Here is a 13069-nt window from a genome sequence, read left to right on the forward strand (position 1 = left end):
TTTATTAGCGCTGCACATAACTTTTTCCACTGAATACAAATTTGTCTCTTGCTGCGCTAACTGCTTTAACACATTCAGGGATCAGCGCGGTATTAACCCTTTCCTTTCATATCCGGAATTGAAGACTTTGGTCGGATTCCAAAATCAATGGTGACACCATCGTATAACAAAATGCACAAAGTTTCTGATTTTCGAAAGAAAATAAGGGCCAGATTCACATAGAACTGGGGTGGCGTAACGTATCGTAGATACGTTACACCGCCGCAAGTTTTCATCGCAAGTGCCTGATTCACCAAGCACTTGCATGAAAACTTCCGCCGGCGGCCTCCGGCGTAAGCCCGCGTAATTCAAAGGGGCGTGAGCCATTTAAATTAGGCGATCTCCCGCGCCGGACCTACTGCGCATGCTCCGTTTTGAAATTCCCGCCGTGCTTTGCGCGAAGTGACGTCATTTTTTCGAACGGCGATGTGCGTAGCCTACTTTCATATTCCCGGACGTCATACGTAAGAAAAAATATTTAAATTTCGACGCGGGAACGACGGCCATACTTTATACAGCACATATGTGGGCTGTGTAAAGTTAGGGCAGGTAAAACGACGACTAAAATTGCGACGGGAAACTAGACTAGCGACGACGCCCCGAACACGAAAAACTTGTGGATCACCGTAAAACCTAATTTGCATACCCGACGATGGAATACGACGCGAACTCCACCCAGCGGCGGCCGCGGTATTGCATCCTAAGATCCGACAGTGTAAAACAATTACACCTGTCGGATCTTAGGGATATCTATGCGTAACTGATTCTATGAATTAGTCGCATAGATACTCTGAGAGATACGACGGAGTATCTGAGATACTCTGTCGTATCTCTGCTGTGAATCTGGCCCTTAGTTTGGAATTCGACCCATGTACAGTGCCTTGAAAAAGTATTCATGCCCCTTGAAATTTTCCAAATTTTTTCATGTTACAACCAAAAACATACATGTACTTTATTGGGGTTTTTTTGTGATAGACCAACACAAAGTGGCACATAATTGTGAAGTGGAAGGAAAATGATAAATGGGTTTCAAAAAGTTTTACAAATAAATATGTGTAAAGTGTGGCGGGCATTTGTATTCAGCCCCCCTGAGGCAATACTTTGTAGAATCACTTTTCGCTGCAATTACAGCTGCAAGTCTTTTGGGGATGTCTCTACCTGCTTTGCACATCTAGAGAGAGAAATGTTTGCCCATTCTTCTTTGCCAAATAGCTCAAGCTCTGTCAGATTGGATGGAGAGGGTCTGTGAACATCAATTTTCAAGTCTTGCCACAGATTCTCAATTGCATTTTGGTCTGCACTTTGACTGGGCCATTCTAACACATGAATATGTTTTGATCTAAACCATTCCATTGTATCGCTGGCTGTATGTTTAGGGTTGTTGTCCTGCTGATAGGTGAATCTCCGCCCCAGTCTCAAGTCTTTTGCAGACTCGTTTTCTTCTAAGATTGCCCTGTATTTGGCTCCCTCCATCTTTCCATCAACTCTGAGCAGCTTCCTGTCCCTGCTGAAGAAAAGCATGCCTACAACATGATGCTGCCACCAGCATATTTCATGTTGGGGATGGTGTGTTCAGGGTGATGTGCAGTGTTAGTTTTCCATCACACATTGCGTTTTGCTTTTAGGCCAAAAAGTAATATTTTGGTCTCATCTGACCAGAGCATCTTCTTCCACGTGTTTACTGTGTCCTCCACATGGATTCCCACAAGCTGTAAATGGGACTTCTTATGGCGTTCTTTCAACAATGTCTTTCTTCTTGCCACTCTTCCATGAAGGCCAGATTTGTGGAGTGCGCAACTAATAGTTGTCCTGTGGACAGATTCTCCCACCTGCAGGGGCGGCTCTAGGCTTTGTGAGGCCTTAGGAAAAACTTGACATGAGGCCCCACTAACGCCCATAATGGGAAAAATAATTCAAGGACAAGAGCCCTTTTCCCCACAACCCTGGCCGGTGGTTGTGGGGGGCTGCGGGCAAGACGGAATCTAAAAGCCCCCTTTAACAAGGCGGCCTCCAGATCCTGCTCTTTAATAACTAAGGGGCGGGGACCACCCGGTGATGTCACCTGGTGAACCTGCCCCCTTGTGACGTCATTGACTGAGGGCATGCTGGGTCATTGACGTCACAAGGGGTGGAGTCACTGATATTCACTGGTTGTTAGGGTTGCTGGTGGCTCCTGAGTCAGGGCTCTTAACGCTGCCTGAGCACAGCAGCGTTAAGGTCCCCTGTCCCTTAAAACTGGGGTAATGCATTGGGTAAGTTATGTGGCTGCGGGGGCCCCTGTGAGTGTGAGGCCTTAGGCGACTGCCTAATTTGCCTAATTAAAGAGCCGCCTCTGCCCACCTGAGCTGTGGGTCTTTGCAGCTCTTCCAGATTTATCATGGGCCTCTTGGCTGCTTCTCTAATTAATGCTCTCCTTGCCCGGCCTGTCAGTTTAGGTGGACGGCCATGTCTTGGTAGGTTTGTAGTTGTGCCATACTCTTTCCATTTTCGGATTATGGATTGAAAGGTCCTCTGTGAGATGTTCAAAGCTTGGGATATTTTTTTATAACCTAATCCTGCTTTAAACTTCACAACTTTATCCCTGACCTGTCTGGTGTGTTCCTTGGCCTCCATGATGTGGTTTGTTCACTAGGGTTCTCAAACAAACCTCTGAGGGCTTCACAGAACAGCTGTATTTATACTGAGATTAAATTACACACATGTGGTTCCACTAGATTTTAGTTAGGGGTATCGGAGTAAAGGGGGCTGAATACAAATGCACGCAACACTTTTCAGATATTCATTTGTTATTATACTACATAAATACTACTTTATATACTACTTTATATACTGATTATTTTAGGCTCCATGCACACTGGCATAAAAAACGTTGCTTCTACAGAGTTTTGTGTTCTGCCTGCAGAAGCAACTCAATGTTATCCTATCCTTATGCACATTATGACGTTTACAGGGATATTTTGAGATAAGAGGCAGAAAAAAAAAAAAAAACCTTCTCATTCGCGTTTCTGATTGGAGCTCACTGGCAGAAAAAAAAACGTAAAACTCTCCTAAACTTGTCTAAACTTTATACAAATAATGCTCTATATGGACGTTTTTTACTCCAAAGAGAACAGACTTTTTTTTTAAGCCCAGTGTGCATGGAGCCTTAATATATTGTTTAAACAATGATATTTGTTTGATTTTGTTAACAATTCTGATATTTCCCTACTTTCTTTTTTTATTAGGGATACATTTCAATGTCAGTTATATTTATATGTTCTTCATTTACTTGTTCAATACCTGAGGTATAGCTTGTATTATTGACAATGTGTTAGTTAAACTATGTCAAGAAAAAACAATAAAAATCTTGAACACAGAAAAAAAAATATTTATAATTTTCCTTTCCCTTCACAATTATGTGCCACTTTGTGTTGGTCTATCACATAAAATCCCAATAAAATACATTTATATTTTTGGTTGTAACCCGACAAAATGTGGAAAATGTCAAGGGGTATGAATACTTTTTCAAGGCACTGTATGGCCTGCATTAGTTTAGTTTTCTATAATTAAAGCGGGAGTTCACCCATAACATTTTTTTTACCCTTAGATGGATGCTCGTTTTGTCTTGGGGAATCGGCTAGTTGTTTTAAAATCCGAGCAGTACTTACCGTTGTAGAGAGCGATCTTCTCCGCCGCTTCCGGGTATGGGTCTTCGGGAGTGGGCGTTCCTTCTTGATTGACAGTCTTCCGAGAGGCTTCCGACGGTCGCATCCATCGCGTCACGAGTAGCCGAAAGAAGCCGAACGTCGGTGCGGCTCTATACTGCGCTTGCGCACCACGTTCGGCTACTTAAAGCGGTAGTTCACCCTCACTTGCATCATTTTTCCATCGAGACAGGCATTGTAGCGCGAGCTACAGTATGCCTGTCCCGATTTTTTTACCCCCGTACTCACTGTGTACCTGTACGATAAAGATTTCGGCTCCCGCGGGGAATGGGCGTGCCTAGGGAGAGGGAGGATGATTGACGGCCGGCCCTGGCACGTCACTCTCCCCGAAGACAGCCGGAGTAGGTCTCGGCTCTTCACGGCGCCTGCGCACAGGATATGCGCAGGCGCCGTGAAGAGCCAAGCCTATTTCGGCTATTTCCGGAGAAGCGTGACGCGCCAGAGCCGGCCGTCAATCATCCTCCGTCTCCATAGGCACGCCCATTCCCCGGTATCTTCGATCTACGAGTACAAGGTGAGTACGGGGGTAAAAAAATCGGGACAGGCATACTGTAGCTCGCGCTACAATGCCTGATTTTATGGTACAATAAAAAAATTATTTTTTTTTTTCGTTCATAGGGTGAACCCCCGCTTTAAGCAAAATCATGACGCGATGGATGCGACCGTCGGAAGCCTTTCGGAAGACTGTCAATCAAAATAGGAACGCCCAGTCCCGCAGCCCATACCCGGAAGCGGCGGAGAAGATCGCTCTCTAAAAAGGTAAGTACAGCTTCGTTTTTAAATAAACTAGCCGATTAACCTAGACTAAATGAGCATCGATCTAAGGTTAAAAATAGCAATTTCCGGGTGAACCTCCACTTTAAGAAAGGGGTGCCTGAACATTGTACACCTTTTTAAAGGATGCCGTGACTGAACAAATGTTGAGAAACACTACTGTACGGTTTACACTCACTCCATCATTCCTTCAGAGTGCGGGCTCACGGTTTATTTCCCATCTAGTTTGTATAGAACGTGTAACATTCCTTGGCACAGAACTATGAAGCTGTATTTCGGAGCATCCCTGTGAGTCTGAGGAGACTTGTGAGCCTGAGGAGAGTGGAGGACTGACAGAGCTCAGAATTACTACCACACAAAGCTGCAGCCACCCCGCCCCCTCCTCCCGTCCGTCTCATCAGCTGCTCTGAGAGGGCGCGTGTCTCGCTGGCCCCCTGTCCAGGATTCCGCGCCCTGCCATTGGCTGCCACACCCGGCCCTATTGATTCATGAAATTAGCGGCACGCTTCAGCCGAGCGGGAGCCACCAATGAGCGGGCAGGAATCTCGAGGAGCGGAGGAGATGACAAGGTGAAGGGAGGGAAATGAGTGATGAGGATGAGGAGAGGGGGCGCGCTGCCCCGGGGTAGCTTTGATTGTCTGTCAGGGTGTATATAAGGGATTTTAGGAGGGTCGTGTGCCAGACACACAGCCACTAAACCGCAGGCAGCTTGTACCGGGAGCCTGGCTGTAGGACGCGTGCCAGGAGCACAGCAAACACCCACCACACACTTCTACAGCACAAAACGTAAGTACGGGACCGCCGCTTCTATCCGTAGTGTCTTACTAAGGGGAGCTGCTTCTATCTTCTATGTGGATACTAATGTCTCTGTGTCTTGTTACAGGATGGTGCAGGTGAAGAACGAGTACCGAGAAGAAGAGGAGGAGCTCTCCTCATCCCCGCACTGCTCGCTGTCCCCATCTCCGCGGAGCCCGCTATCAGACGAGGAGCCGCTCCTCACCCCTCCAGACAAGCCCAAGCGGCACCGGGCCAGGGGCACCAACAAGAACGGAGAGGTGGTCATGAAGATCAAGAAGACCCGGAGGCTGAAAGCCAACAACCGGGAGAGGAACCGCATGCACAACCTGAACTCTGCCCTGGACGAGCTCCGAGAGGTGCTGCCTGCCTTCCCCGAGGATGCCAAGCTCACCAAGATCGAAACCCTGCGCTTCGCCCACAACTACATCTGGGCACTGTCAGAGACAATCCGCCTGGCCGATCAGCTGCAAGGATGTATCCAGGACTCTTCTTCATCCCCCATCACATCCTCCTCCTCGTGGAGCTGCTCCTCATCCCCATCCTCCTCCTGCAGCTCCTTGTCCCCTGCCAGCCCTGCCACCTCTACCTCGGACATCCTAGACTACTGGCAGCCCCCTATCCATCAACTGAGCCAGCATCTCCTTGTACCAGCCAGCATTCCTTATCTCTGAACATGGACTCAGCAGGGGGCTTGGCTTGGCTCATCACATCCACCTGACATTCCTAGAGACACATGCAGCACATCTGGCTTGCTTTACAACCAATGTCATCGTTGATGTAGAAGTAGTACTGGTGGCATGTCATTGGTATGATCAGGGAGGGGGTGAGTTGTGAGGCTGTGATAGCCTGATCCATATGACAGATCTTAGAATCAGTGATAGAAATCAAGGCTAGAGAATATTGTCAGAAGAGTAGGTGGAAAAAGAAAGCTAAAGGAGGATTTATTAAAACTGTGCCTATCCATTCCGCTTTTACCTTCAGGTTGTTCAATTAAGCTTTGAAAATGAAAGCTAAAAGCTGATTGGTTGTCATGCACAGCTGCTCCAGTTTTAGGCTGCCCATAAATTGATTCATTTTATTTTTGTTTGTTTTTTGTTTTTATTCTTTTTGATCAGCCAGCATACTGATCAAAAAAAATAAAACCTCAACTGAATGTCCCATTCACACATTGGAGGTGGATGGAAGAATGCTACCTGCTGTGCTATTGCATTTGACAGCAAGACTCCTCCACTGTCAGAGTACACTAGTCAGAGCTGCAGCTGATTGGCTGTATGCACTGATCAAATGAAAATGCATCAAGAGTCCCATTTGAGAGGAGTCAGGCTGGGTTCACATGCCAGATATCGCATGTGATTCGCACCGCATTGCTGTGCACATCACATGCGATGCAAATTCAATCATACAAACTGTTGGGCTGAAAGCACATCACATTCACACCAAAATGGTGCAGGACCCTTTTTTTGGTCCACACTGGAATCGGGTCGCATGGGTATGCTGATTCAATTTCTGTCCGATTTTTCACAAAACCCATTTGGGGGTGTCATTAACTTTACATTGACAACTGCAGTGGTTCGCAGAGAGCGGTGTGAACTGCCTGCGAGTGAGGCCCCGTACACACGTCCGAGGAACTCGACGTGCCAAACACATCGAGTTCCTCGTTGAGTTCAGTGTTGAAGCCGCCGAGGATCTCGGCGAGCCAACTTTCCTCATTGAACAACGAGGAAATAGAGAACATGTTCTCTATTTGGCCCGACGAGTTCCTCGTCGGCTTCCTCGCTGAAAAGTGTACACACGACCGAGTTTCTCGGCAGAATCCAGCTCCGATCGAGTTTCTGGCTGAATTCTGCCGAGAAACTCGTGTGTACGGGGGCTAAAATGCGATGTGGTAACCCGCACAGGAATCGCACTGGTTTCCGCATCACACAAGTGTGAACCAGGACTAAGTCTTTAGATTGACTCCTCTCAAACAGGAACAGCCATAGATGGATCAGAATTTGCCCGGTCTCTGCTGAACTGGCCAAATTTCCATCTATCTATGGCCAGCTTAAATTTGCCTCCCTGTGTGTGATCCAGGCAGCCAGTCATTAGGTTTCCTGTCTTTATAAATAATTCCTTTGGGCAAGCTTGGAACAAACAATTTATTCAAAGTGTTGGGAGTCCCCTTTTAAGTCAATGTGGAAATGTCAGCGATGTTAAATGTTGCTCTTACCCCACTTGTGTGTACCGATGTGGCATCTGTTTTCTTTCCCACTCATTGTTGATTGGTGTGGGAATTTCACCTGCCATGGCAAACTTTCTCTCTGACGTGCACTTGGTTCACTTGGCCAGATTTTGTCACAATACCTTTTTTGTTCTGTCAGTCTCTGTACCCCGATTCCATCTGTCTTTATGATTTATTTGAAGAAAAAAAAATGCAAAAAAAAAAAAAAAGTTGTTCGCCAGAGGGCCAGGTTAGAAGTCATTGTATAATTTGTAGGCTTTTGTGTCCTTTGAATGGAAGCGTGAAAATTCAGGCAGAACTCACTATCAAAAGCAGAAAATGTGAAGAAAAGGGGAAAAATGAAAAGGGAGGTTTCCTTCATACATTATTTATCTTAGCTTTCAGAGGATGAGAAGCCACCATTGTTTCAGGAGATTAAACAGAATCAACAGACCAGGAGGATCACTGGGACCAGATACGTGGTCACTTTTATTTATTACAGATGACAGTTTCACGAAGTATATGTATTTTTTTTTTGTATATTTGAAAGAGTTTATTTTAGAATGTATTTACAGCAAGATATGTGATCTTGTGCTAATAATTATTAAATAAAATATATAATTTTCTTAATATTTGTCGTTTTCTGGTGTTTAAAATCCTTTTATGTTTACAAAACTTGTATTGGAAGATTCATGGACAGACATGAGGTGGTACGGGTATAAAAATAAACATATATAAATTTTATAGGTAAAGGCGATTGTAATTTCAGTGTATATATATATATATATATATATATATATATATATATATATATATCTTTTATAAATGCTTGAAACTTTTAAATTAATGGAGTCTGCAGAGTAATGCTATAATGACAGTTTAAGTAACAATCTGACTAGCCCTCTGTCATGCACACAGTTTTTTTACTTTTTGAAAAATTATATTAAAATCATATACATATAATATATATACATGAAACTATAAATAACATAATAAAAAAGAATGCTCAGCTAAAGTTTACAAACCACAAGCTACTCCTTGTTATCAGGATCTTATTACAAAACTATACATAATAGTTTTGCAACTAATCAGTTACTCTTTATATATTCATTATTTTGAATACTTTTCTATAATAAGATACACACTTTTAGTTAGAAACATTAATGTTATTATGTGTACTTGTACATTTTTTTCACTTGCAAGAGTAAAACAAATCTAATTTTAAAATATATATATTTTTTTATATAATAAATATTCGAAAGAAGAATTAAATTCCTGTATATTTTAACCATTTGTTTAAAAATCTTTTACTTATTCAAGTAGTTTTTATTTTTATTTTCATTTAGTTTTTGACTACTTGTTACATTGTTGATTTTAAACAGATACTTTGTCAACACACTATATTGGCTATAATTGTTTGCACTGGAACAGTTCAATAGTTCTAAAACATTTATTAATACAATAATCTATCATAAGTGTTCATAACATAAATGAGATCCTTTAAAACACGTGGTTCTCTACTAGTGGGTTACATTTTAGGTGAAGTATTTGTATGTGATTAATGCTTAATTCAGGGATCAGAATGTGAACAAAAACTGGAAAGTGAAAATTTAGCAGTTTGTTTTCTAATAAATATTTATTTATAGAATGTAACATATTCATCAATAAATCATTTAATTTAGTGCCACAGTTGAACTTATGCCGCGTACACACGGTCGTTTTTTTTAAAAACGTCATTTATAATGACCATGTGTGGGGAAAACGTTGTTTTATGTCTTCTGAAAAACGACCAAAAAAAATTCGAACATGCTTCATTTTTTTATGTCGTTTTTCAAAACGTAATTTTTTGTGTCATAAAAAATGATCGTGTGTAGGCTAAAACGACGTTTAAAACAAAGTTTTTAAACCCGCGCATGCTCAGAAGCAAGTTATGACGCAAGCTTGAATGAAACAGAGTGCCGCCATACATGCTGAACGTAACCGCGCTTTGCTAGAGCATTTTGAAAAAACGATGGTGTGTAGGCAACGTAGTTTTTTAAAATGAAGTTTGAAAAACGTCGTTTTTTTCCATGAGAAAAAATGACGTTTTTTTTTTCATCACAAAAAACGACCGTGTGTACGCGGCATTACACTTAAATGTCCTTTCCCTAGATATTCAAGTAACACATTTTTATGTTTATTTCTGGCATGAATGCAGGCATCTGGGGTTCTGGTCTTACTAGATGGACTTGTGTCTTTTTTCAACCAGACTAACTATGTCATTTATATCTATTTTCAGTTAAAACCAGTATGGTTTGTGTTTGCATTAATACTTTTAAGCTCTATTACTTTAATATTACGGAGTTCCTAATCCATAAATGCAAATTTATAAGTGTAGAGCCAATTCAAATTCACTTTGCTATAATCAGAACAGTGCAAGATGTATTCTCATTGGTTGTCATGGGTTATTACACTTCTGAATTATGAACTGTTCCCTGGGTCAGCCAAAAGACTGAAGCCTCGTACACACGACCGAGGAACTCGAGGGGCGAAACACATTGTTTTCCTCGTCGAGATCCTTGTTAGGCTGTCAAGGAACTCGACAAGGCAAGTTTCTCCATTCCCGTCAAGGAAATAGAGAACTTGCTCTCTTTTTGGTTCGTCGAGTTTCTCGACAGTTTCCTCAACGAAAATGTACACACGACCGGTTTCCTCGGCAAAAAAATCTCCCAGCAAGTTTCTTGCTGGTTTTTGCCGAGAAACTCGGTCGTGTGTACGAGGCCTGAGAGATTGCAAAGTAATGTGAAGATCAACACAATCCCTGGAACACCTGGCACAGACAGATTTTGCGAAAGTGTCTCGCATGCGTTCTAAAAGTGGCACAGCATGCTCCAAAATCATGTACCTGTTTAGGACATTGTACATGAATTTGGCACTCGCTGCTCCACTTTTAGAACAGACGCAAGACATTTTTGCAAAATTAGTCTCTCTGGGGTTGACTTACTAAACTGGAGAGTGAAACATCTGATGTAGCTGTGCATTGGAGCCAATCAGCTTCTAACTTCAGCTTGTTCAATTAAAGTGGACCTTCAGTCATTTTTTACAACTTTATATCTATTAAATCTTCCGCCCTTTGGACAGTAAATACCTAATACAGCCAGCTTCCTGTTTCTTGTCTGGTAAAAAGCCTAGGCTTATGACATCATGCACAGCTCTCTCTCTCAGGCCTCGTACACACGACCGAGGGAGATATTTTTTTGCCGAGGAAATCGGTCGTGTGTACATTTTCGTCAAGGAAACTGTCGAGAAACTCGACGAGCCAAAAAGAGAGCAAGTTCTCTATTTCCTTGACGGGAATGGAGAAAATTGGCTTGTCGAGTTTCTCGACGGCTTCACAAGGAACTCGACGAGCAAAACAATGTGTTTCGCCCGTCGAGTTTCTCGGTCGTGTGTACGAGGCCTCACTCTTGTGAGAGCTTGCCAGGGAGCGGGGGAGGGGGGGTGAGTCATAAGAGGGCCAATAAAAGCTGCAGAGCTGGAGGTATGTCTGTGTAAATATCCAGGAAGTGAACAGGCAGCAGCTTCCACTGCTCACAGTTAAAATGGCTGCAGCCAGACTTAGTGGAGGGAGATTTCTGCAGCATTTTTGGCAAGTACAGAATCACAGTATATATAAAATAATATGCAAAGTGGTTGGAGGGAAGCTTCAGAATGGCAAAGATATTTTCATTCACAAATTATGTGAGCAGACTGCAGTTCCTCTTTAAGCTTTGACACAAAAAGCTGAAAGGTTTTATATGCAGAACTGTACCAGATTTAGCATTTTCCAGTTTTAGTAAATCAACCCCATTGTGCCAAAAGAAAGTTGGTGTTGATTAGCTCCACTTTTGTAAGATACGAAATGTCAGTATTTTATCCTGAATTTGGCGCAAGTTCTGTGCCACAATGTAAAAGTGGTGCAAATTAGAAATGCTTGAATTTAGCACATAAGTTGGTGCAGCTGAAAAGTGGCACAGACACTTTTTTGAATCCCCCAATATGTAGATGGCTATGAAATAAACATGTGTTTTCCTATACAGTTATATGAAAACAATTAAAGCGACAGGAAAGGCTTACTTTTCTTTTAAATAACTAACAAGTGTATACTTACCTGCACAGTGCAGGCCCAAACCTCCTCTTTTTGGGTCCCTTGCTGGTGCTCATGGCTCTTCCTTTTCTCCAAGTACCCCCCCTAGCAAGCCACTTGATAGGGGGCACTCATATGGGCTTGATTCCAAGCCCCTCTAACTACATCCATAAACACAGACAGCAGGGCTCAGCCCGAATCCCACTTTCTCATCACAAGATGGGAAGAGAAGAAAGAGACGCTGCAGGCGGGCACAGTTCTAGATCAAGTGAGTACTCAGGTATAATAAGTATAAGGGGAGGGTGTGAGGGGGGATACTGATGCCTAAACAGCAGGGCATGCAATAAGGTAAAAAAATGTTTAGGTTTGAAGACCACTTTAAACTTCAAGCAAAACAAACCTTTTATCCTAAATTAGCCCCTGATCATGTCCTGATCTGCAATGTTCTTACTACAAAACAACAACTTCATAGGTGCATTAAATACTGCTCACAGTGCAGTAACCCACACCAACCAATCAGATTTAAAGTTTGCTAAAGACAGATCAATGAAGAATGACTCCTTTTGGTTGCTATGGGTATCTATACATCATGCCATAACGTATAAGGTCATATCATATACCTGCTGGTTTGGGCTATCTCAAGTGCTGATAAATCTATCTATCTATCTATCTATCTATCTATCTATCTATCTATCTATCTATCTATATATCTATCTATCAATTTACACTATACTACCAAAAGTAATGGTGCACCTGCTTTTACACGCACATGAACTTTAATGGCATCCCAGTCTTAGTCCGTAGGGTGCCATATTGAGTTGGCCCACCCTTTGCAGCTATAACCGTTTCAACCCTTCTGGGAAGGCTGTCCACAAGGTTTAGGAGTGTGTCTATGAATATGTTTGACCATTCTTCCAGAAGCACATTTGTGAGGTCAGGCACTGATGTGGACAGGAAGGCCTGTCTCGCTGTCTCCGCTGTAATTCATCCCAAAGGTGTTTTATCGGGTTGAGGTTAGGACTCTGTGCAGGACAGTCGTGTTCCTCCACCCCAAACTCACTCATTCACGTCTTTATGGACCTTTCTTTGTACACTGGTCCAAATCATTTGGTGAAGTGGGGGTTATGATGTGGGGTTGTTTTTCAGGGGTTGAATTTAGCCCCTAAGTTCAAGTAACAGGAATTCTTAATGCGTCAGAATACCAAGACATTTTGGACAATTTTATGCTCCCAACTTTGTGGGAACAATTTGGGGATGGCCCCTTCCTGTTCCAACATGACTGCGCACCAGTGCACAAAGAACGTTGTAAAAAGCGGCTATCCGTCATCTATGAACGTTTTTGGGCCTGAAGATGTGTAGGAGTGTCGTTTTGCTAAAGAAACGCAAATGCAGTAAAACGATAATGCAAAAATGCAACAAAACACAGCAAAACTTAAGTTTATTTATAAG

The 13069-nt window shown here is 42.8% G+C and overlaps 1 protein-coding gene across 1 annotated transcript; it reads left to right on the forward strand.

The window, feature by feature from the left end:
* Positions 1 to 5021: 5021 nt before the first annotated feature.
* On the forward strand, positions 5022 to 6371 carry NEUROG2 (neurogenin 2). Its single transcript, XM_040335904.1, has 2 exons — positions 5022 to 5303; positions 5401 to 6371. Exon 2 carries the CDS (start codon positions 5402 to 5404, stop codon positions 5984 to 5986), a length of 585 nt encoding a protein of 194 aa, XP_040191838.1. The 5' UTR covers positions 5022 to 5303; position 5401; the 3' UTR covers positions 5987 to 6371.
* Positions 6372 to 13069: the final 6698 nt, after the last annotated feature.

This window comes from Rana temporaria, chromosome 1 (genome assembly GCF_905171775.1).
Source record: "Rana temporaria chromosome 1, aRanTem1.1, whole genome shotgun sequence".
In the NCBI taxonomy this organism is placed as follows: Eukaryota; Metazoa; Chordata; class Amphibia; order Anura; family Ranidae; genus Rana; species Rana temporaria.